The sequence below is a fragment of the Cherax quadricarinatus genome, chromosome 39 (assembly GCF_038502225.1).
Source record: "Cherax quadricarinatus isolate ZL_2023a chromosome 39, ASM3850222v1, whole genome shotgun sequence".
NCBI classification, from domain to species: Eukaryota; Metazoa; Arthropoda; class Malacostraca; order Decapoda; family Parastacidae; genus Cherax; species Cherax quadricarinatus.
The window spans coordinates 6,484,959-6,511,148 of NC_091330.1; the positions used below are offsets into that span (position 1 = coordinate 6,484,959).

Sequence of the window (26,190 nt, forward strand, 5' to 3'; positions counted from 1 at the left end):
TATTTTAGATATTAACTTTTATTTGTTGTTTGGAGGTGGATTTCAATAATAATTAGCGACTTGTGTGTGAGAGGAGGCTGGGAGAGTAGGCCTACCTGTATTATAGGCCCAGCAGTGCGATAGGAGTATTCTTCGATGAAGTGCGAAGCTCGTGTTCCGCACTCTCTCTCAGCTGCTGAGGTGACACACAGCAGGTAGTTGTGAAAGGCGCTGTAGGAGGGAAGACGGGTGTTAGATACCTGCTGTTGCTGTTATTACTGTTGCTGTTACTGCTGTTGCTGCCACTTTTGTTGCTGCCACTGTTGTTGCTGCTGATCCTGAATGCTTAAAGGCACTCAAGTTGTGCTTCCTTTAGTGCAGTTGAGATAAACATGACATAATTTACACATGGAAAATACTGAAGGCAGTAGTAGTAGTAGTAGTAGTAGTAGTAGTAGTAGTAGTAGTAGTAGTAGTAGTAGTAGTAGTAGTTGTTGTTGTTGTTGTTATTGTTGTAGTAGTAATAGTAGTAGTAGTAGTAGCAGTAGTAGTAATAGTAGTAGTAGTAGTAATAGTAGTAGTAGTAGTAGTAGTAGTAGTAGTAGTTGTTGTTATTGTTGTAGTAGTAATAGTAGTAGTAGTAGTTGTTGTTCTTGTTGTTATTGTTGTAGTAGTAATAGTAGTAGTATTAAGAGTAATAACAGTACTAGTAAGAGGACAAGAACAGAGTAGCACTGTAAGAGTCTTACAGGTCGACGCTGGCCAGGACTGGTGACAGTATTGACAATAGATGAGCTCTCAAGGGGGTGAAGGTTGAAGTTTCTCAATACTGTAGTTCCTGTCTCCGTGAGAGCAAAGATCTACAGTAGGTCTACTGGCCTAAAGCGGGAAAAAAGAGGAGGCAAGAAACAGGAAAATCAGTAGACAGTAAATACAGGCAAGCTCTTGAGCAGCCAGGCTGTGATGTCCGAGTGAGCAGCCAGCACCAATAGCTTAAATGACCGGATAATGAGACCAGGAAGCCTGATCTCGGACCGGGCAGGTAAACAGGCAAACTTGACATAACCAACATAGTCAAGGTACCATGACTACCTTCACCACCACCACCACCACCACCACCACCACCACCACCACCACCACCACCACCACCCACCACCACCACCACCACCACCACAATCACCACCACCACCACCACCACCATCACCACCACCACCATCACCACCACCACCACCACCACCACCATCACCACCACCACCAGCACCACCACCACCACCACCCACCACCACCCACCACCACCCACCACCACCCACCACCACCCACCACTACCCACCACACTACCATCATAACCACCACCATCATCATCACCACCACCACCATCATCACCACTACCACCATCACCATCACCACTACCATCATAACCACCACCATCACCATGTCCTGCTGCCTCAGGAGTCAACGTGCTATAAAAGACGTTGTAAGATGTTTAGCCTCAGGTCAAGACGAATATTGGAGTGTATTGAAGAAGCCAATGTGATTAAGGAAGGGGCCTGCGAGGTATGGAATGGGTGGAGAGGGAAGGTAGAAAGTGAGTGGAGAGAAGAATGGGGGTGGGAGGAAAGGAGGGAGAGAATAGATGGGGAGACAGAGAAAGAGGCGGAAGTGGAAGTGATTTTAGGAGGGGAGGAGGAGAGGGGAAGCGTTAATAAGAAGGGGAGAGAATGGAGAAGGCAGATGAGGAAACGGGGGGAAAGGAAGAAAGGGATGAGAGATGACATAAGAAGGAGGACAAAGAATGAAGGGAAAAAGAGATGAGAGTGAAAGGGGAGGATGTGAAACACTCGGAAAGATTGTCTAGTGCTAGAACAAGGAGAAGAGGAGGAAGACAAGAGGATGAGTAGGAAGAAGAGAACATAGAAGAATACTGAACAAGAAAGACAAGCAAGAGAGAGAGAGAGAGAGAGAGAGAGATATCTCAAGAAGCAAGGATCAACACCCTTCACTAAATTCAAGGCATCCCCCTTAATTAACTTGTTATCGAGACGTCTATGTGCTTTCTCCTCTAAATGACCCGTGACCTGACCCGACCTGGCCTGACTTGACCAGACCTGACTCGTAAATGAGCTGAGGTTGTATAAAAGCTTAAATATTCCACTAATATTAAGACAATGTTGATTTACCTGGAATAATTGTATTGCCATACCCACCATGATTTATAGTGACAACCAAATTCAACCCAACGTATAATTACACACACACCCACACACACACACACACACACACACACACACACACACACACACACACACACACACACACACACACACACACACAATCAACAAAAACATCTGTCATTGCTTCAGTGGCTCGTCACTGATTCAATAACTGTAATCTTTTTTCATCTGTGTTTGCCAGAAGTCAGTGTAACTGATGGAGAAACACAAGTGTCTTTAAAAATGTTTAAGTGTAAACATTTGTAGCAACTTTCCAGTGTTTATATCAGTGTGTATATATTTTAAACATAGCTATTTTCAAACTATAAATATGCCCATCACGATAACATGTCTCCAAGTTAATGATATCATTTTATGTGTCCTGACAGTAATTGATCGAAGGTGATTAATCGATCACTTGTCTGCGGGGACACACTGTTCGTTGAGATTAATTAGCGGAGGAATTTATGGGTGATTTTATCCCCATGGTGAGCAAATACCCGCGATCTCCGCCTCCATAACCTGAATATTTACGGTGTGTGTGTGTGTGTGTGTAATCACCTATTTGTGGCTGCAGGGGTCGAGTCAGCTGCGTGTGTGTGTGTGTGTGTGTGAGAGAGCTTCTCTAGTCACGGTTTTGTGACCTACGAACGTGTTAAGTGACGTTACTAAATACACTTCGTGTCATGAAAAAAATCTTATAAAATCATATTCTAATATACCCTTCAAAAAATGTTAAAATAGACACCCACACACACACACACACACACACACACACACACACACACACACACACACACACACACACACACACACACACACACACACACACACACCAACACTGCTGTCGTATGGAGTCCTCGAAGTTGATTTTCTCCGGTGGGTTGACGGAGCTTATGAGTCTCTTGTACTGGAGGCCACACACCAGGTTGTCGGTACTCACGTTCCTCATGCATGGAGCATGCACCAGGTACTCTGCAGGGAGAGAAGGAGGACATTAATTTATATCAGGTACTCTGAGGGGAAAGAGGGATGGTGTTATTGTGCATGTATTACTTTGAAAGGAGAGAAGGGAGAATATTGTACCAAGTGCTCTGTAAGGAGGGTGCAAGGAGGAAGAAAGGGAGTGAGGGAGCGTACATGAAGTACTCTGCAGGGAAGGTTCAGGGAGGGAGACTGGGAGTATCCAGAGTAAATCAGGAAGGGAGGGTGTTACTACGATTTACCTCAGCTGCTGTTTGCAGATGACAAATACCATATGGAAGTCCTGGAAGAGTTGAGGTCATAGTGGAAGAAAAGAATACAGAGGAAAAACAATAGCAATAGTATTATCTGTAGTAATATATCACTGGATGGTTATAATCATAACCATAATTTTAAAAGAGATGGACCGATAAGCCAGTATAAGGCCTCGGTCAGATGACCAAAAGCTTCAGTGCGCGTCATCATATGACAAGGCCCGCTTCAGGAAACACCTGTCCGGTTTCCTGACGTATCTTACCAGGCCTAACATAGTAATAGCTTTGAGAATATTATTATACAAAGTGTTAATCAGTACACATATATTTACACAAGAACCCCCATTCAAAATTTTAGCCAGTTTGACCTATACATGTCGAAAGGATTTAGGTGTTTCTGAGACAATGGCAGGAAGGTATCAGTGTGTTTCAAGTACTCGGGGAAAGTAACGAGGATGAGACGTTAATCCCAGGTTGTGGAAGGGAGGCGCTGGAACACAAACTATGCTGGGGCAGCCAATTAGCTGTGAGATTCTGGGGTGTAGCATAAAGTTGGGTCAGATTTATAGTGTGTGGGGAAAGGCGTCATAAGTGTAAGGTATATGCAACAAGGGTGACAATGGGAGAGATGTGGTACTTGTGACTGGGCTAGGCACCTAGGACGCGATGGGAGAGTTACAAAATGAAGATGCTATAGGAAGGCTAGGGAACTTTGGGACGACCAGTAAGCGTTTGGATAACTGGGAAAAGTTTTGGAGGCGACTCGTAAAGACTTAGCGACTTCTGAGAAACGTTTAGGATGACTGGGAAAGTGTTCGGTATGGCTGGCAAGTGTTTTTGGTATGGCTGGGAAATATTTAGGATGGCTTGGAAGTGTTTGGGATGGCTGTGGGTTGGTTGTAGAAAGAATGACTCGCCGCGATACGGGAGAAGCATCTCCAGGAACAACCGGGAAGGGATTCATTGCTTCATCCAGCGAGATCCTGAGGGATTGGCCAAGGGATCAGGCTGCTGTCTCTCTCTCCCATAATAAGGGACTTTCAGTGTCCACAACTATTCTGTGTCACTCTGATCATAACCTCCAGAGGTTTGCTACTGAATGAATAATGATTTGTTGAATACACCTGTCTAGACCGCAGCACCTTCTTAATTTATATTATATTACTGTGGCACAGTGGTTACGACATTCCATTAGTAATAGAGGGGCCAGAGTTCGCATCTTTCTTAAGAGAATAATGTCGCATTTTTCCTTTCTTTGTGCTTAAGCAGCGTAAGCACAAAAATTCCAACACATAGCCATAGAGGAAATAGTTATTTTTTTCGGAAAAGGCCTAGTCAGTGTGTCAGTGGGAGTAGTAGGGGAGGTTTGACTCACTCTACACTGATCATTGCTCAGCTGCACTCACCCAGTTCGTAGACGAGAAGTACTCATCCTGTATTTGCTTATTCTGGTTTCCGTTACTTCTTAACTCATTTCTGCTTATGAGATCTTTTCTTGTCTCAATATAACAAGTAGAAGAAACGTGTACCTGATTAGTTGTTCTTGTTGGGAATCGAGGATCGTGTGTGTGTGTGTGTGTGTGTGTGTGTGTGTGTGTGTGTGTGTGTGTGTGTGTGTGTGTGTGTGTGTGTGTGTGTGTGTGTGTGTGTGTGTGTGTGTGTAGGAGCATGGAATATTTAAACCGAATAAAGAACTGAATATCATTTGGTCTAGTAATCTGTAAATTTTAAATTTCTTTTCTTGGTCTGGGGCCGGGTAGCGGGGGGAGGCCGATGTCCCCTAAAGCCGTCTTCAGGTAAAAAAAAAAAAGAAGAGAAAGAAGAAGCCTGTGTACTCATTGTCCCTGATGTTACTTTACTACAAAGCAAACATTTATTCTTGGGGTGTCTGACGCCGCTTTACACGGTGTAAACATTTATACTCAACACCCTTAAAACCGCTTTACACGGTGTAAACATTTATACTCAACACCCTTAAAACCGCTTTACGCGGTGTAAACATTTATACTCAACACCCTTAAAACCGCTTTACACGGTGTAAACATTTATACTCAACACCCTTAAAACCGCTTTACACGGTGTAAACATTTATACTCAACACCCTTAAAACCGCTTTACACGGTGTAAACATTTATACTCAACACCCTTAAAACCGCTCAACACCCTTAAAACCGCTCAACACCCTTAAAACCGCTTTACACGGTGTAAACATTTATACTCAACACCCTTAAAACCGCTCAACACCCTTAAAACCGCTCAACACCCTTAAAACCGCTCAACACCCTTAAAACCGCTTTACACGGTGTAAACATTTATACTCAACACCCTTAAAACCGCTCAACACCCTTAAAACCGCTTTACACGGTGTAAACATTTATACTCAACACCCTTAAAACCGCTCAACACCCTTAAAACCGCTTTACACGGTGTAAACATTTATACTCAACACCCTTAAAACCGCTCAACACCCTTAAAACCGCTCAACACCCTTAAAACCGCTCAACACCCTTAAAACCGCTTTACACGGTGTAAACATTTATACTCAACACCCTTAAAACCGCTCAACACCCTTAAAACCGCTTTACACGGTGTAAACATGAAGTTGCTTTATACAGTGTAAATATTTATACTCACGATCCCTGAAGTTGCCGGCCATACAGAGGCTCTTGATGACATCTTCCGTGCCCGTCAGCAGCTGATATATGACACGCTGACGCGTCTCGTCAAAACATCTAGAGACGTGGTTGTGAACACAGTGCAGTCCTGACTTCATGGTGCTGTGGAGAGAACGTTGGTGTTAGTTTACCTGGAGAGAGTTTCGGGGGTCAACGCCCCCGCGGCCCGGTCTGTGACCAGGCCTCCTGGTGGATCAGCGCCTGATCAACCAGGCTGTTGCTGCTGGCTGCACGCAAACCAACGTACGAGCCACAGCCCGGCTGATCAGGAACTGACTTTAGGTGCTTGTCCAGTGCCAGCTTGAAGACTGCCAGGGGTCTGTTGGTAATCCCCCTTATGTGTGCTGGGAGGCAGTTGAACAGTCTCGGGCCCCTGACACTTATTGTATGGTCTCTTAACGTGCTAGTGACACCCCTGCTTTTCATTGGGGGGATGGTGCATCGTCTGCCAAGTCTTTTGCTTTCGTAGTGAGTGATTTTCGTGTGCAAGTTCGGTACTAGTCCCTCTAGGATTTTCCAGGTGTATATAATCATGTATCTCTCCCTCCTGCGTTCCAGGGAATACAGGTTTAGAAACCTCAAGCGCTCCCAGTAATTGAGGTGTTTTATCTCCGTTATGCGCGCCGTGAAAGTTCTCTGTACATTTTCTAGGTCGGCAATTTCACCTGCCTTGAAAGGTGCTGTTAGAGTGCAGCAATATTCCAGCCTAGATAGAACAAGTGACCTGAAGAGTGTCATCATGGGCTTGGCCTCCCTAGTTTTGAAGGTTCTCATTATCCATCCTGTCATTTTTCTAGCAGATGCAATTGATACAATGTTATGGTCCTTGAAGGTGAGATCCTCCGACATAATCACTCCCAGGTCTTTGACGTTGGTGTTTCGCTCTATTTTGTGGCCAGAATTTGTTTTGTACTCTGATGAAGATTTAATTTCCTCATGTTTACCATATCTGAGTAATTGAAATTTCTCATCGTTGAACTTCATATTGTTTTCTGCAGCCCACTGAAAGATTTGGTTGATGTCCGCCTGGAGCCTTGCAGTGTCTGCAATGGAAGACACTGTCATGCAGATTCGGGTGTCATCTGCAAAGGAAGACACGGTGCTGTGGCTGACATCCTTGTCTATGTCGGATATGAGGATGAGGAACAAGATGGGAGCTAGTACTGTGCCTTGTGGAACAGAGCTTTTCACCGTAGCTGCCTCGGACTTTACTCTGTTGACGACTACTCTCTGTGTTCTGTTAGTGAGGAAATTATAGATCCATCGACCGACTTTTCCTGTTATTCCTTTAGCGCGCATTTTGTGCGCTATTACGCCATGGTCACACTTGTCGAAGGCTTTTGCAAAGTCTGTATATATTACATCTGCATTCTTTTTGTCTTCTAGTGCATTTAGGACCTTGTCGTAGTGATCCAGTAGTTGAGACAGACAGGAGCGACCTGTTCTAAACCCATGTTGCCCTGGGTTGTGTAACTGATGGGTTTCTAGATGGGTGGTGATCTTGCTTCTTAGGACCCTTTCAAAGATTTTTATGATATGGGATGTTAGTGCTATTGGTCTGTAGTTCTTTGCTGTTGCTTTACTGCCCCCTTTGTGGAGTGGGGCTATGTCTGTTGTTTTTAGTGGTGACAATGTCTGAATTAGTGGTGGTAATGGTGGTGGTTTCAGCGGTGGCGATGGAGGCAGTGTCAGAGATGGTGGTGATAGCAGTGGTGATGGTGGTGTTACCACCATCATTAACACTAGTGATGTTAATACTGGTAATGGTGGTTTCTGTGGTGGCGGTGTCAAGGATGGCGGTGATAGTAGTGGTGACGGTGGTTGTGTTGGTGGGGATGGTGACGACAGTGATGGTACAAGCCATATGAGTTGTTATAATTTCATTGTTCGTCTGCCAGACTAGGGATGCCAAGTCACTGATGATTCTCTTCAAATAGCTTGTTCTCTTGAGGCTGGAATATTGTTGTACACTAACGGCCCTTTCAAGGCAGGCGAAATTGCAGACCTGGAGAATATACAGAGAACTTTCATTGCACGTATAAGTACAATGAAGCACCTAAATTACTAGGAACGGTTCAAGTCTCTTGACCTGTACTCCTTGGAACGCAGGAGAGAGAGCTACATGATAAGATACACTTTGAAAATCTTAAGAAGGACTAGTCTCAAACCAGCACACGGAAATCACTCCCTATGAAAGTAAAAGACTCGGCAGGCGGTGTAAACCCTCCCCCCCCCCATGAAGAGCTGGGAACCAACACAGTAAGTGTTGCCTTCCAGTATACATAAGGAGGGATTAAAGCTAGACCCCTGGCTGTCTTCAAGAAGGAGCTGGACAGACACCTAAAGTCAATATCTGACCAGCCGGGCTGTGATTCGTACGTCGGTTTACGTGAGACCAACAGTAACAGTCTGGGTGATCAGGCCCTGATCCACCACGAGAACCGGTCAAGGGCCGCGCTGCGCTGGCGTTGACCCCTGGAACACCCTCCAGGTATTCCTGTGAGGAATTTGCAAACTCCATGATGGCTGCCAAGGCAGTCACGGATCACTGCTAGGTGGACAGAAACAGCAGCAAGTGCAAGGTGACTAACACCCAGGTACTTACTTACTGGTAGGTGAACAGGGACAGCAGCAGGCGTAAGGAAACACGCAAAATTTTTGTGTCCCCCCCCCGCCCCGGGATCGATCCCGGATTCCTCAGTGTGTGAGCTGAGGACGATACCAACTTAGCTACGAGTAACACTGTACCAGCATCCTTCTTTTCTGTAATGTTTCTCAGCTCTAGTTATTCACATTACTCTCCCTATGTTTCTAATATATATATATATATATATATATATATATATATATATATATATATATATATATATATATATATATATATATATATATATATATATATATATAATGACTTGTCTCTGTTGCTTTTCTATATATTTTCTATTAACTTCTGTTCCGTTATAATCTGTCGCAATTTGTTTTTCTAGCAAATCCGTTTGACGGAAGGAAAAGTTCTGTTATTATTTGACAGGAAAGGTTCTGTTATTTGACAGGGAAGGTTCTGTTATTTGACAGGGAAGGTTCTGTTATTTGACAGGGAAGGTTCTGTTATTTGACAGGGAAGGTTCTGTTATATAACAGGAAAGGTTCTGTTATTTGACAGGGAAGGTTCTGTTATTTGACAGGGAAGGTTCTGTTATTTGACAGCGAAGGTTCTGTTATTTGGTCGGGAAGGTTCTGTTATTTGACAGGGAAGGTTCTGTTATTTGACAGGGAAGGTTCTGTTATATAACAGGAAAGGTTCTGTTATTTGACAGGGAAGGTTCTGTTATTTGACAGGGAAGGTTCTGTTATATAACAGGAAAGGTTCTGTTATTTGACAGGTAAGGTTCTGTTATTTGACAGGGAAGGTTCTGTTATTTGACAGGGAAGGTTCTGTTATTTGACAGGGAAGGTTCTGTTATATAACAGGAAAGGTTCTGTTATATAACAGGGAAGGTTCTGTTATTACTTGACTGAAAGGTTCACTTATTCTTGAAAATTGAACCTCTCTTCCACTTTCATTGTTTAACCTTTTTCTTACGATTTTCACAGTTTCTGGTCTTGTATTTTGAGTTTTGTCCTTCACTGTGTCTTGTTTTTTCAATATTCTCTTGTAGTGTCTGTCTCTCTCTCTTTCTCTCTACGTCTTGTTTAATCAATATATTCTTGTAGTCTCTCTCTTTCTCTCTCTCTCTCTCTCTCTTTCTCTCTCTCTCTCTCTCTCTCTCTCTCTCTCTCTCTCTGTCTCTCTCTCTCCCTCTCTCTCTCTCTCTCTCTCTCTCTTACTCTCTCTCTCTCTCTCTCTCTCAATCTCTCTCTCTCTCTCTCTCTCTCTCTCTCTCTCTCTCTCTCTCTCTCTCTCTCTCTCTCTCTCTCTCTCTCTCTCTCTCTCTCTCTCTCTCTCTCTCTCTCTCTCTCTCTCTCTCTCTCTCTCTCTCTCTCTCTCTCTCAGAGAAGCAGTTGACTGCCTAGAGCCATCTAGAGCCACAAGTAATTTCACTAAAATTTATGGCTCAAAAGCCTGTGTATAAATCATGTCCAGTACTCCACTGCTGAACATTTCCTCGTTGTGTTGCTTGTAACATCCTTGTCGTATTGGTAGTAGTAATAGTAATAGTAGTACTAGTAGTAGCAGTATTAGTAGTAGTTCTGAAAGTTATAACATTAATAATAAAAATAATAATAATAATAATAATAATAATAATAATAATAATAATAATAATAATAATAATAATATCAATAATAATAATAATAATAGCCAAGGTAGTAGTAGTAGTAATAATAATACTAATAGTAATAGTAGCAGTGGTAGTAATAGTAGTAGCAATAGCAGCAGTGTTATTATTAGGTGGAACTGTGTCGTGATGTGTCCGCTGTTACTTGACCAAGTATCACCATGGGTTCTGGAGTCGCACTTGTCCTGGTACCTGTCTACCTTGTGTGTTTATCTTGTGCTGAGACATGTCCTAGCACTAGTTAGCATTGTGCTGAGACAAGGGCCAACACTAAAGTCTTAACCGTGGTCTCCCAGAACCTTGTTCCTGCAGATTTCTGGTGTGGGTGAGAAGACGGCTCCCCCCCTCTCTCTCTCTCTCTCTCTCTCTCTCTCTCTCTCTCTGTCTCTCTCTCTGTTGGGAGAGGCTAGTGGGCCGTGGTTCATTTTGTTTGTCCCATTAACTTACGCCATCACGGTCCATCACCGCCATCTATCCATCTATCCTCTCCCTTCCCTTCTGCCTCCCTACCTTCCTGTATCGTCCTTTCTTTTCTCTCTCTCTTCCTTTCCTCCCTTCCCATCTCCATCTCTACTTCTCTCCTTTCTTCAACCCGTATTTTTCCCTCAAGAAGCTATAAATTCCTGTCAAGTATCCAAAATTTGCTTATATATATATATATATATATATATATATATATATATATATATATATATAATATATATATATATATATATATATATATATATATATATATATATATATATATATATATATATATATATATATATATATATATATATATATATATATATACATATTTGATATTAAGCCATATTATATAAATTTAACTTGACCTATGCTATGCATAACAGAATTTAAATAAAAAAAATACGCTAGTTTAAGTTAGGCTAGGTTAGGTTCCTAAGTTACCTGGAGAGAGTTCGGAGGTCAAAACCCCCGCGGCCCGGTCTGTGACCAGGCCTCCTGGTGGATCAGAGGTTCCTAAGTTAGGTTAGATGAGGTTCCTAAGTTAGGATAGGTGAGGTTCCTAAGTTTGGTTAGATGAGGTTCCTAAGTTAGGTTAGGTGAGGTTCCTAAGTTAGGTTAGGTGAGGTTCCTAAGTTTGGTTAGATGAGGTTCCTAAGTTAAGTTAGGTGAGTTCCTAAGTTTGGTTAGATGAGGTTCCTAAGTTTCGTTAGGTGAGGTTCCTAAGTTAGGTTAGGTGAGGTTCCTAAGTTTGGTTAGATGAGGTTCCTAACTTAGGTTAGGTGAGGTTCCTCAGTTTGGTTAGACGAGGTTTCTAAGTTAGGTTAGGTGAGGTTCATAAGTTTGGTTAGATGAGGTTCCTAATTTAGGTTAGGTGAGGTTCCTAAGTTTGGTTAGATGAGGTTCCTAAGTTAGGTTAGGTGAGGTTCCTAAGTTTGGTTAGATGAGGTTCCTAAGTTAGGTTAGGTGAGGTTCCTAAGTTAGGTTAGGTGAGGTTCCTAAGTTAGGTTAGATGAGGTTCCTAAGTTAGGTTAGGTGAGTTCCTAAGTTAGGTTAGGTGAGGTTCCTAAGTTAGGTTAGATGAGGTTCCTAAGTTAGGTTAGGTGAGGTTCCTAAGTTAGGTTAGGTGAGGTTCCTAAGTTAGGTTAGATGAGGTTCCTAAGTTAGGTTAGATGAGGTTCCTAAGTTTGGTTAGGTGAGGTTCCTAAGGTTAGGTGAGGTTCCTAAGTTTGGTTAGATGAGGTTCCTAAGTTAGGTTAGGTGAGGTTCCTAAGTTTGGTTAGATGAGGTTTCTAAGTTAGGTTAGGTGAGGTTCCTAAGTTTGGTTAGATGAGGTTCCTAAGTTAGGTTAGGTGAGGTTCCTAAGTTTGGTTAGATGAGGTTCCTAAGTTAGGTTAGGTGAGGTTCCTAAGTTTGGTTAGATGAGGTTCTAAGTTAAGGGTTGAGGTGAGGTTCCTCTCAGTTAGGTTAGGAGAGGTTCCTAAGTTAGGTTAGATGAGGTTCCTAAGTTAGGTTAGGTGAGTTCCTAAGTTAGGTTAGGTGAGGTTCCTAAGTTAGGTTAGATGAGGTTCCTAAGTTAGGTTAGGTGAGGTTCCTAAGCTAGGTTAGGTGAGGTTCCTAAGTTAGGTTAGATGAGGTTCCTAAGTTAGGTTAGATGAGGTTCCTAAGTTAGGTTAGGTGAGGTTCCTAAGTTAGGTTAGGTGAGTTCCTAAGTTAGGTTAGATGAGGTTCCTAAGTTAGGTTAGATGAGGTTCCTAAGTTAGGTTAGGTGAGGTTCCTAAGTTAGGTTAGATGAGGTTCCTAAGTTAGGTTAGATGAGGTTCCTAAGTTAGGTTAGGTGAGGTTCCTAAGTTAGGTTAGGTGAGGTTCCTAAGTTAGGTTAGATGAGGTTCCTAAGTTAGGTTAGGTGAGTTCCTAAGTTAGGTTAGATGAGGTTCCTAAGTTAGGTTAGATGAGGTTCCTAAGTTAGGTTAGGTGAGTTCCTAAGTTAGGTTAGATGAGGTTCCTAAGTTAGCTTAGATGAGGTTCCTAAGTTAGGTTAGGTGAGGTTCCTAAGTTAGGTTAGATGAGGTTCCTAAGTTAGGTTAGATGAGGTTCCTAAGTTAGGTTAGGTGAGGTTCCTAAGTTAGGTTAGGGTGAGTTCCCTAAGTTAGGTTAGGTGAGGTTCCTAAGTTAGTTAGGTGAGGTTCCTAAGTTAGGGTTAGATGAGGTTCCTAAGTTAGGTTAGATGAGGTTCTAAGTTAGGTTAGGTGAGTTCCTAAGTTAGGTTAGGTGAGGTTCTAAGTTAGGTTAGATGAGGTTCCTAAGTTAGGTTAGGTGAGTTCCTGGGAATTAGGTTAGATGGGGAGGTTCCTAAGTTAGGTTAGATGAGGTTCCTAGTTAGGTTAGGTGAGGTTCCTAAGTTAGGTTAGATGAGGGGTTCTAAGTTAGGAGTTAGATGAGGTTCTAAGTTTGGATTAGGTGAGGTTCTGGGAAGTTAGGGTTAGATGAGGTTTCTAAGTTAGGTTAGGTGGGGAGGTTCCTAAGTTAGTTAGATGAGTTCCTAAGTTAGGTTAGATGAGGTTCCTAAGTTAAGGTTAGATGAGGTTCCTAAGTTAGGTTAGATGAGGTTCCTAAGTTGGGAGGTTAGATGAGGTTCCTAAGTTTGGTTAGATGAGGTTCCTAAGTTTGGTTAGATGAGGTTCCTAAGTTAGGTTAGAAGAGGTTCCTAAGTTAGGTTAGATGAGGTTCCTAAGTTAGGTTAGGTGAGGTTCCTAAGTTTGGTTAGATGAGGTTCCTAAGTTAGGTTAGGTGAGGTTCCTAAGTTAGGTTAGGTGAGGTTCCTAAGTTAGGTTAGGTGAGGTTCCTCTAAGTTAGGTTAGGTGAGGTTCCTAAGTTAGGTTAGATGAGGTTCCTAAGTTAGGTTAGATGAGGTTCCTAAGTTAGGTTAGGTGAGGTTCCTAAGTTAGGTTAGATGAGGTTCCTAAGTTAGGTTAGATGAGGTTCCTAAGTTAGGTTAGATGAGGTTCCTAAGTTAGGTTAGATGAGGTTCCTAAGTTTGGTTAGGTGAGGTTCCTAAGTTAGGTTAGGTGAGGTTCCTAAGTTTGGTTAGATGAGGTTCCTAAGTTAGGTTAGGTGAGGTTCCTAAGTTTGGTTAGATGAGGTTCCTAAGTTAGGTTAGGTGAGGTTCCTAAGTTAGGTTAGGTGAGGTTCCTAAGTTTGGTTAGGTGAGGTTCCTAAGTTAGGTTAGTGAGGTTCCCTAAGTTAGGTTAGGTGGGAGGTTCCTAAGTTAGGTTAGATGAGGTTCCTAAGTTAGGTTAGGTGGAGGTTCCTAAGTTAGGTTGGGTGAGGTTCTAAGTTAGGGTTAGATGAGGTTCCTAAGTTAGGGTTAGATGAGGTTCCTAAGTTAGGTTAGATGAGGTTCCTAAGTTAGGTTAGATGAGGTTCCTATGTTAGGTTAGGTAAGGTTCCTAAGTTAGGTTAGGTAAGGTTCCTAAGTTAGGTTAGGTAAGGTTCCTAAGTTAGGTTAGGTAAGGTTCCTAAGTTAGGTTAGGTAAGGTTCCTAAGTTAGGTTAGGTGAGGTTCCTAAGTTAGGTTAGGTGAGGTTCCTAAGTTAGGTTAGATGAGGTTCCTAAGTTAGGTTAGGTAAGGTTCCTAAGTTAGGTTAGGTAAGGTTCCTAAGTTAGGTTAGATGAGGTTCCTAAGTTAGGTTAGGTGAGGTTCCTAAGTTAGATTAGGTGAGGTTCCTAAGTTAGGTTAGGTAAGGTTCCTAAGTTAGGTTAGGTAAGGTTCCTAAGTTAGGTTAGATGAGGTTCCTAAGTTAGGTTAGGTGAGTTCCTAAGTTAGGTTAGGTGAGGTTCCTAAGGTAGGTTAGGTAAGGTTCCTAAGTTAGGTTAGGTGAGGTTCCTAAGTTAGGTTAGGTGAGGGTCCTAAGTTAGGTTAGATGAGGTTCCTAAGTTAGGTTAGGTGAGGTTCCTAAGTTAGGTTAGGTGAGGTTCCTAAGTTAGGTTAGGTGAGGTTCCTAAGTTAGGTTAGATGAGGTTCCTAAGTTAGGTTAGGTGAGGTTCCTAAGTTAGGTTAGGTGAGGTTCCTAAGTTAGGTTAGATGAGGTTCCTAAGTTAGGTTAGGTGAGGTTCCTAAGTTAGGTTAGGTGAGGTTCCTAAGTTAGGTTAGGTGAGGTTCCTAAGTTAGGTTAGATGAGGTTCCTAAGTTATTAGTGAGGTTCCTAAGTTAGGGTTAGGTGAGGTTTTCTAAGTTAGGTTAGGTAAGGTTCCTAAGTTAGGTTAGGTGAGGTTCCTAAGTTAGGTTAGGTAAGGTTCCTAAGTTAGGTTAGGTGAGGTTCCTAAGTTAGGTTAGGTAAGGTTCCTAAGTTAGGTTAGGTGAGGTTCCTAAGTTAGGTTAGGTAAGGTTCCTAAGTTAGGTTAGGTGAGGTTCCTAAGTTAGGTTAGGTAAGGTTCCTAAGTTAGGTTAGGTAAGGTTCCTAAGTTAGGTTAGGTAAGGTTCCTAAGTTAGGTTAGGTAAGGTTCCTAAGTTAGGTTAGGTGAGGTTCCTAAGTTAGGTTAGGTGAGGTTCCTAAGTTAGGTTAGGTGAGGTTCCTAAGTTAGGTTAGGTGAGGTTCCTAAGTTAGGTTAGGTGAGGTTCCTAAGTTAGGTTAGGTGAGGTTCCTAAGTTAGGTTAGGTGAGGTTCCTAAGTTAGGTTAGGTGAGGTTCCTAAGATAGTTTAGGTGAGGTTCCTAAGTTAGGTTGAGGTGAGGTTCCCTAAGTTAGGGTTAGGGTGAGGTTCCTAAGTTAGGTTAGGTGAGGTTCCTAAGTTAGGTTAGGTGAGGTTCCTAAGTTAGGTTAGGTGAGGTTCCTAAGTTAGGTTAGGTGAGGTTCCTAAGTTAGGTTAGGTGAGGTTCCTAAGTAAAGTTTAGTACAAAAAATTAAATATTTCAGAACAGGCATATTTTTATCAATTTAAAAAATAGGGAAATGTCCACTTTTAAGGGTGTTCGGTCTATTAGGCACGATAGATAGATAGATAGATAGATACTATTTTCCTGTTAGCTCTTCTAGGTCCTAGTTTTTAGACTTATTGCCGTCCATAGGCTGGGTACACGACGCACTAAACTAGCCGCTTCAGCGGCAAAATCGAAATCTAAAATCTAAATTTTAAATCTAAAATCTAAATCTAATATTTAATCGCATCTCCTCTGCTCCCTATTGTTTCGTGCCTCTCCTATTTTAATGATTAGTATTTTCTTCTCTTCCTCTCTCATCTTTCATATGTTCATTTCTCTGTCCTAATCCTCCCTCTCTCTCTTCTGATTATTTGTAATTTTTTGAACCTGTTGCTTCCTTCCTTCTCTCTCTCTCTCTCTCTCTCTCTCTCTCTCTCTCTCTCGTTGTTTTTTTCTCTCTCTCCCTTAACCTCTTTCTATTTTTTTCCTTTTTTTTGTGTTTACCTCTTACACTTTCCCTCCTTTATTCCCTGTCTTTCATGCTCCCTAATCTTCTTTAATTCCCCGTCTCTCTTCCTCTCTTCCATTTGCCTCTTCTCCACCCTCCTTTTCCTTCCCTTCTTTCTTACCTTCTTCAACCCCTTTCTCTTCTATATTTGACAAAGTCTACCATTCTTTTCTCCCCACATGCTCTCCTCCCTCTCTTCTCTCTCCACCTTCTGTCTCCTCTCCTATCTCCTCTTCCACCGCCCTCCCCCAGGATGCCTCACCTGCACATCCTATTGAGTTCAAGCTCCGTGGAGGCGAAGGCCAGGTTGTGGTCCTTGTTGATGGCCTGTAGCTGGTCCATACACTTCTGCAGGAAACTGGCTTCACAGTTCTCTTTTTTCTCTGTTGTTTTATTGCCAGTCTTTGCCTCCGTCCACATCCCTGAGGAACAGTAAGTCAGGGAGTGAGTGAGGAAGTGAGTGAGGAAGTGAGTGAGGAAGTGAGTGAGGAAGTGAGTGAGGAAGTGAGTGAGGAAGTGAGTGAGGGAGTAAATGAATGACTGAGGAAATATGGGAGTGAGTGAGCAAGGGAGTTAGTGCATGAGGGTGTGACTGACTGAATGAGTGAGGAAGTAACGTAGTTAATGAGTAAGGGAATGAGTGAGTGAGTGAAGGAGTGAGTAAGTAAGATGTACAACGGGAATACAGCAGTGAAAGTGGAATGTGTTTCTCAGTTCTTAAACAACGATAGAGAACAGGAGAAGGAAACAGCGTAGCGGGAAGAGGGATATGAGACCAGAGAGAGAAAATGAGAGTAACCTGAAGAAGGGAAGCAATAAGAGAGAGGGAGAGGGAGAGAGAGAGAGAGAGAGAAAGAGAGAGAGAGAGAGAGAGAGAGAGAGAGAGAGAGAGAGAGAGAGAGAGAGAGAGAGAGAGAGAGAGAGAAGAATGGAACCTGTTGTATTTTGGGCGTGAAGAAAACAAAAGAGAACCACCACTAATATGGCAGTAATAGTCACTGTTATAAGGCAGTAACGGTCACTGTTACAAGGCAGTAACAGTCACAGTTATAAGACAGTAACACTGTTATAAGGCAGTAACACTGTTATAAGGCAGTAACAGTCACAGTTATAAGGCAGTAACAGTCACTGTTATAAGGCGGTAACGGTCACTGTTACAAGGCAGTAACAGTCACAGTTATAAGGCAGTAACACTGTTATAAGGCAGTAACAGTCACTGTTATAAGGCAGTAACGGTCACTGTTATAAGGCAGAAACAGTCACAGTTATAAGGCAGTAACAGTCACTGTTACAAGGCAGTAACGGTCACTGTTATAAGGCAGTAACAGTCACAGTTATAAGGCAATAACAGTCACTGTTACAAGGCAGTAACAGTCACAGTTATAAGGCAGTAACACTGTTATAAGGCAGAAACGAACAGTTAAAGGCGTACGTCGCTGATAAGGCAGTAACGGTCACTGTTATAAGGCAGTAACAGTCACAGTTATAAGGCAATAACAGTCACTGTTACAAGGCAGTAACAGTCACAGTTATAAGGCAGTAACACTGTTATAAGGATCAGTATAAGGCAGTAACAGGTCACTGTTACAAGGCGATGAAACAGTCACAGTTATAAGGCAGTAACGTCACTGTTATAAGGCAGTAACGGTCACGTTACAAGGTGTTAATAGGCACAGTTAACGGCTAACAGTCTGTTACAAGGCAAGCATAAACGTCACAGTTATAAGGCAGTAACACTGTTATAAGGCAGTAACAGTCACTGTTATAAGGCAGTAATGGTCACTGTTATAAGGCAGTAACAGTCACAGTTATAAGGCAGTAACACTGTTATAAGGCAGTAACATTCACAGTTATAAGGCAGTAACAGTCACAGTTATAAGGCAGTAACACTGTTATAAGACAGTAACATTCACAGTTATAAGACAGTAACAGTCACAGTTATAAGGCCGTAACAGTCACAGTTATAAGACAGTAACAGTCAAGTTGTTATAGGTAACACTGTTAGACTTATCACAGTTATAAGGCAGTAACAGTACAGTTACTGGAACACTGTTATAAGACAGTAACATTCACGTTCAACGACAGTTAACAGTCACAAGTTATGGGCATGCGTCAGATTATAAGACAGTAACAGTCACAGTTATAAGGTAGTAACACTGTTATAAGGCAGTAACATTCACAGTTATAAGACAGTAACAGTCACAGTTATAAGGCAGTAACAGTCACAGTTATAAGACAGTAACAGTCACGGGGATCAGATGAACAAGACAAGCTCTGGAACAAATGTTTATTGGAACAATGAACATTTGTTATCATTTATCAGGGAAACAGTAGCAAATAAAAACACCAAATGATCACTTGAAAACAATAAAACATCTTGTTATCAAACGTAGTTGAATACATGGTTGTGTTTGTCAGAGTGGAAGATGAGGAGGAGAGCCTTCAGCTTCACCACCTATGAATAAATTACGTTGCGTAGTCTGAATGCGGAAAATATTCTTTGTTAGCAGCCGACTTTCCCTATACAGCTTGTGGGTAATGACGTACATGTATTGGAATGGTAATTCTGTGAACGTTATGCATTGGTAAATACCATAGTTAGTGTGCTGTGTCCCACTTGGTGAACGGAGGTTCGAGCCTCCACTACGCTTTGCAATGAATAATCATGTGGGTTTAGAAATACTCAGTCATAACACCGTAGTTTCGGTATTTTTAGTACCATTCAGCCTAGTTGAATGGTTTTACACGTGTCTGTGGTCACAGGCATCTTGGCGATCACTTCTCAAGTGAATATACCAGATAAACGATACAAAATATGATTTTTCGTCTTTTTTCATTTACTCCTTCCAATCTTCTTCTTCCTCCTCCTGCCTCTCATTATGCTCCTTCACTTCCTCTCCTTTATGGTACCACACTGCTCATTTATCCTTTATTTTAATAAAAGGACAGAATCTCATTACTTTTCTTCCAGTTCTTATTCACTGATCCTCTCGTGGAAAATCTGTGTAATTTCCGACAAGAGAAGGATTTGGTAGGCCTATGGGAGGAGAGGGGTGTCAAGCCCTCCTCTCTCTAGACAAGTCTCTCTCCCTTCGTGCCAGGTTTTGCTGTCATATCTCTTACCTTAAACATTACTGTAGTTGCAAAGTCAACATAGGCTCCTATACAAGGGTGTGATTTTAGTCAGGTTAAATTGACGACATTAAATGTAGCGTTAAGGTATTCTAAGATTAAGAAATACCTATTAGCGTGCAGCTGTCAATCCAAGTTTTCAGAAGGGAGACCTACCCTGGGCCAAAGTTTTGATTTGAGATGGGCACCCGTCAGCTACAATGTAGCTAAGAGCGGGGGAGGAAGAGACAGTCTTGTGGTGTCAGGTGCGAGCGATAAATACCCCTGTGGATTACTAATTATGGGACCTCAGCGCTCACAAGAGTGTGTACAGTGTCTCTCAACCCCTGTATATACCTTTCATTTACCATAAAGTCTGGACAATGTTTACAGTGAAAAAAGTTGGAAAGAATGAGACTCTTACCTGCGGGGTCTATTAAGAATAAAATGGCACAATACCATGACTGGTATTGTGCCTTCATGTTCTTTAATATCTACAGTGTAGTGAGGCAGTGTAGGACTGTCATCAGTCACTCACAGCTTAGAGTAATCCCCTTGTATACTGAGAGACATCCAGGTATGTCTAGTATTTAATTATCTGACACTATGTTAAGAATTGCACAAATGTCCATAGACACAGAAGGTAATTCAGGAGACTTACGTAGTAGGGAATTGTATGGATATTTTGTCTGCAAGAGAGCTTCATGCTATCAGTGTGTTAAGTGCAGTCTACACTCATCCTGGTAAGTGTTACAGTGTTCAGTGCACACTTGATGTATGTTCTTGAAGATCTCAGTCAGTGAGGGGATTCACCTAGCTCTTCACAGATGCGCGGAGGCTGCCATCTCTACGTAGATGATTGGTGCTAATTCTAAGTATCATGCAGGTTACTGCCTTATTGTAATAAACTGTATATAAAATAAGGAATATATATATATATATATATATATATATATATATATATATATATATATATATATATATATATATATATATATACTGTAAGGAAAGAGAGCTGATATTATTTATAATGTCAGCTGTTTTCCTTACAATATAAACTCCTTATTTTATATACAGTTTATTACAATAAGGCAGTAACCTGTGTAACATAAGTCAGAGTCGATCAAGTAATCTTTTCCCCTCCTGACACCTCCTGGCCCTCCCACTCATGATTTCTCTCTCCCCTCCCTCCCTCTATCCCTCTCCACCTCTCTCCCTCCCTCACATCTAAATAACCATGGGAAAATCAAGACTCGGGTTGAGGGGTGAGTCTATCAGTGGGTGGCTGCAGTGGTCTTGGAGAGGAGAATGGTGTCAGTTAGTGGTGTGTTGTAGAGCATCAGGGGAGACTTTAGGGTCTGGGACGGACGCTAACCATGTAAGGGGAAACTAATGTGTTCATAGTCCCGCTAACTTTGCTCTCCAAATTAGGTTTGTGGGGTAACTCGATCTATTCATTAGTCGATCTGAGAGAGGGCCGGCTGTTTAGTGCTGTCGACCTGACACGACTTGACCTGATACCTTAGTGTTTCAGTACTGTGGACTTGACCTGATAACTTAGTGTTTTAGCAATGTGTGGTCCTGACCTGACTTGACCTGGTCAAAGGTCGAACTTCACCTCCTGGTCCAGCCTTATCTTTGCTATGAACCAGTTCTTCATAAGTTGTTGGTGGAGTATGTGACGTGCTTTGATAGGTGTGACGTGTGATGGAGTCAGTGATGTGTCTTGATGGAAGGTGTGACGTGTGATGGAGCCAGTGACGTGTATTAATGGTCAGGGATGATGAGAACACACGAGAGAAGGTCATTACATATTCTTAATCCTCTCCCTCTTCATTAGCCTCATTACTCTCCCTAGCCTGGTTAATCTCCCTTGTCTTATTCTCCCACTGTTATATTACCTCTTTTATCTATCTATCTATCTATCTATCTATCTATATATATATATATATATATATATATATATATATATATATATATATATATATATATATCCTAGGTAGTAGGTTGGTAGACAGCAACCGCCCAGGGAGGTACTACCGTCCTGCCAAGTGAGTGTAAAACGTAAGCCTGTAATTGTTTTACACGATGGTAGGATTGCTGGTGTTTTTTTCTGTCTCATAAACATGCAAGGTTTCAGGTACGTCTTGCTACTTCTGCTTACACTTAGGTCACACTACACATACATGTACAGGCATATGTATACACACCCCTCTGGGTTTTCTTCTATTTTCTTACTAGCTCTTGTTCTTGTTTATTTTCCTCTTATCTCCATGGGGAAGTGGAACAGAATTCTTCCTCCGTAAGCTATGCGTGTTGTAAGAGGCGACTAAAATGCCAGGAGCAAGGGGCTAGTAACCCCTTCTCCTGTATATATTACTAAATATGAAAGGAGAAACTTTTGTTTTTTCCTTTTGGGCCACCCCACCTCGGTGGGATACGGCGCTGGGTGTGTTGAAAGAAAGAATATATATATATATATATATATATATATATATATATATATATATATATATATATATATATATATTATATATATATATATATATATATATATATATATATATATATATATATATATATATATATATATTTGTGTATATGTGCACTGTATATAAATCTTCGAAATATGTTGTTTTTTGAGTTCCTTTGAGAGAGAGAGAGAGAGAGAGAGAGAGAGAGAGAGAGAGAGAGAGAGAGAGAGAGAGAGAGAGAGAGAGAGAGAGAGAGAGAGAGAGAGAGAGAGAGATGATTTCCTTCATAGACCATAAAAATGTTTGCTTTAAATCCTTACACAATAGCAACACAAGCAACAGTGTTGCCATTTTCAGAGTTAATTAAAAAATGCGAGTAAATGTAAGTTAGCCTAAGTTTCTCCCCTCCCCCTAGAAACTTGTGGCCAGGACCAGATGTTGTGATACATTTTAGCAGAAGTGTTATGAAATATTCCAGCCAGAATGTTAAGAGATATTCCAGTCATAGAGTTGAGAAATATTCCAGTCATAATGATGAGAGATATTCCAGTCAGACAGTTGTCCTAGTCATAGTGTTGTGATACATTCCAGTCAGGGTGTCGCGAGCCATCACCAAGAGTGTCTTGGCTGGTTATTACATAACACAGAGGAAGATTTTTGCGACAAACACAAGCAAGAAGAAAAGAATCAAAGGTAACCAGTTATCACATCAGCAAAAGTCACGGAAAACTGGCGGAGGATCTAAGAAAAGTCTTGCAGTGGGACGGTGGAGAATAACATGGTGTCCAATGGTGACAAATTCCAGCTGCCTAGATATGGAAAGAATGAAGAACTCAAAAGGAAACATGTGAAGGATCTGGAAGCAATTATGTCAGCTGACATAACTTTTAATGAAGAGAATAAGGGAAATGTCACGATAGCCAGGAAAATGAAGGGGTGGATAATGAAAACTTTAAAAAATAAGGAGAAATAATGCTAGTGGTGACATTATTCAAATCACTTGTGCTCTATCACTTAGAATACTGCTCAGTGTTGACGGCTCCGTTCAAGGCTGGAGAGATATTAGAGCTGGAATAGATACAGAGATCGTTTACGGCCCTCACAGAGCCAATAAAGAATTTAAATTACTGAGAATGCCTCAGAGTACTATGTACTCACTGAAGCGGGGAGAGAGAGGGAGAGAGAGAGAGAGAGAGAGAGAGAGAGAGAGAGAGAGAGAGAGAGAGAGAGAGAGAGAGAGAGAGAGAGAGAGAGAGAGAGAGAGAGAGAGAGAGAGAGGATTATATATACGTAGAAGATAATGAGGGCTTATTTCCAAACCTACACACTTCCATAACTAACACTTTGCAGAATGATATATGGAAGAACGTCAGTGAAATCCAGGGACACCGTGAGTACACTAAAAGAACATCTGTCAACATCTGTAAGCTCAGACAGTTCCAAATCTTATCACGATATCATAAACACTAATGGGACAAGTGTAGAAGTCTTCATGAGCAAACTAGAGAAGTACCTCCGCCAAGTGCCACATCAACAAGGCTCTGATGGATATGTGGGCCAGCAGGCCACCAGCAGCAACAGCCTGGTTGACCAGGCAAGCACCAGACAAGCCTGACCCAGAGTCGGGTCTCCGGGAGTAGAAAAACTCGCGAAACCCGTGACAGGTAAGTGTAGACAGACCGCTCCTGAAGACTACCTTGCTGAGGGCCAAAACAATGAGGAAAGAAAGACTAGAATAAGCTTTTATAGTGACGACGTTTCGCTCTACACAGTGCGAAACGTTGGCACAAATAACAGCTGTTCAGAAAGTTGTCTTTTCTTCAAAGCTGTTGGTAATGCACGTTTTTTGAAAAATTAGACACTTGTGCGACACGTTTCTCCACACAGTGACTTCCACACTGTGTGGCGAAACGTCTTCATAATAAAGTTGCTGAAAACGATTCAGCTCCATGGAGCTGAACTCTTCTCCAGGCTGAGGGACTGACCACCTCAAATACTTTTTCTCCAAGGATGATGGACTGATTACATCATCTCAATATCACTATTGCACCTGCTGCCTCTGTATTTGACTGAAGAACCCTACAGTGTAGGCGAATAAAGATACCCAACTGTTGTACATGTGTCCAATTTATCAGCTTGTCGGTTCTCTGAGTCGTGTATCTACACTGCGCCTATGTAGCCAGAGAAGAGGCGCTCTCCGCCTCCTTCAGTAACGGGCGTGTCCAATGTTCACTAGGCATTTGTAAGTGTTTATGTTATTAGCATTTTCGTAAATGCTTATATTATTAGCACCTCTGTTGGTGTTTATGTTTTTAGCACCTTCGTAAGTGTTATTAGCACATTTGTTAGTGCTTTCGTCATTAGCACCTCTATCATTTACGTTATTAGCGTCATTGATCACCAACTTATCGTTATGCTATCATCTAGTCCTCTTCCTCCTCCACTCGTCCTCCTCCACTCGTCCTCCTCTTCTTCCTCCACTCGTCCTCCTCTTCTTCTTCCACTCGTTCTCTTCTTCCTCCACTCGTTCTCCTCTTCCTCCTCCACTCGTCCTCCTCTTCTTCCTCCACTCGTTCTCATCTTCTACCTCCACTCGTTCTCCTCTTCTTCCTCCACTCGTTCTCCTCTTCTTCCTCCACTCGTCCTCCTCTTCCTCCTCCACTCATCTTCCTCCTCTTCCTCTCACTAAAACATTCAAGTTAACGAACGAGATCCTTTGACACGAACTAAAATGTGCGACTTTGATGGCCCAACTTATATAATATTCGAGTTCTTTTCGAATGTTTTCAAACCGTATCGCCTCCGAGAGGTGACGAGGCGGCCCTGGCGGACGGGAGACGGACAGCAGTCGTAAGAGGGAATCATGAGTCATAGAAGGTATTCAGGAGTCGTACAAAGGAATCAGGATTCGTAAAAGGGAGTCAGGAGTCGTAGGAAGCGATGAGGAGTAGAGAGAAAGGAGGAGTTGTGGGAAGGAATCAGAAGTCGCAGGAAGGAATCAGGAGTCGTAGAAAGAATTCAGGAGTCGTAGGAAGAAATCAGAAGTCGTAAGAGGGAATTAGGAGTCGTATGAAGGAATCAGGAGTCGTAGGAAGGAATCATGAGTCGTAGGAAGCTGCAGTAGGAGTGTGAAGGAGCGTGAGAGAGGAGGCAGGAAGCGTGAGGGAGACACTCCTCTTTTTCCTGCTCAAGCGTCAGGATCGTTTTATGAATATTAATGCAATTTTGGATACTATTCAGCGGCACTAATTAGAGCGATAAAGTGATAGTCTGTCGCGAATATTAAGTCTTCGTAGCCTGTGTGTGTGTGTGTGTGTATGTGTGTGTGTGTGTGTGTGTGTGTGTGTGTGTGTGTGTGTGTGTGTGTGTGTGTGTGTGTGTGTGTGTGTGTGTGTGTGTGTGTGTGCGTGTGTGTGTGTGTGTATGTGTGTGTGTGTGTGTGTGTGTGTGTGTGTGTGTGTGTGTGTGTGTGTGTGTGTGTGTGTGTGTGTGTGTGTGTGTGTGTGTGTGTACTCACCTAGTTGTACTCACCTAGTTGAGGTTGCAGGGGTCGAGTCTAAGCTCCTGGCCCCGCCTCTTCACTGGTCGCTACTAGGTCACTCTCCCTGAACCGTGAGCTTTATCATACCTCTGCTTAAAGCTATGTATGGATCCTGCCTCCACTACATCGCTTCCCAAACCATTCCACTTACTGACTACTCTGTGGCTGAAGAAATACTTCCTAACATCCCTGTGATTCATCTGTGTCTTCAACTTCCAACTGTGTCCCCTTGTTACTGTGTCCAATCTCTGGAACATCCTGTCTTTGTCCACCTTGTCAATTCCTCTCAGTATTTTGTATGTCGTTATCATGTCCGCCCCTATCTCTCCTGTCCTCCAGTGTCGTCAGGTTGATTTCCCTTAACCTCTCCTCGTAGGACATACCTCTTAGCTTTGGTACTAGTCTTGTTGCAAACCTTTGCACTTTCTCTAGTTTCTTTACTTGCTTGGCTAGGTGTGGGTTCCAAACTGGTGCCGCATACTCCAATATGGGCCTAACGTACACGGTGTACAGGGTCCTGAATGATTCCTTATTAAGATGTCGGAATGCTGTTCTGAGGTTTGCTAGGCGCCCATATGCTGCAGCCGTTATTTGGTTGATGTGCGCTTCAGGAGATGTGCCTGGTGTTATACTCACCCCAAGATCTTTTTCCTTGAGTGAGGTTTGTAGTCTCTGGCCCCCTAGACTGTACTCCGTCTGCGGTCTTCTTTGCCCTTCCCTAATCTTCATGACTTTGCACTTGGTGGGATTGAACTCCAGGAGCCAATTGCGGGACCAGGTCTGCAGCGTG

The 26,190-nt window shown here is 42.4% G+C and overlaps 1 protein-coding gene across 1 annotated transcript in view; it reads right to left on the reverse strand.

Moving 5' to 3' along the window:
• The window catches only part of LOC128696306 (uncharacterized), a 221,323-nt gene that overhangs the window by 6,903 nt on the left and 188,230 nt on the right, over nt 1-26,190 (reverse strand). The window contains exons 2-5 of the mRNA XM_053787487.2: nt 16,537-16,696; nt 6,062-6,204; nt 3,026-3,164; nt 96-210 (exon numbers count right to left, since the gene is read on the reverse strand). Coding sequence (XP_053643462.1) covers nt 96-210; nt 3,026-3,164; nt 6,062-6,204; nt 16,537-16,696 — 557 coding nt within the window. The remainder of the gene's footprint in view (nt 1-95; nt 211-3,025; nt 3,165-6,061; nt 6,205-16,536; nt 16,697-26,190) is intronic.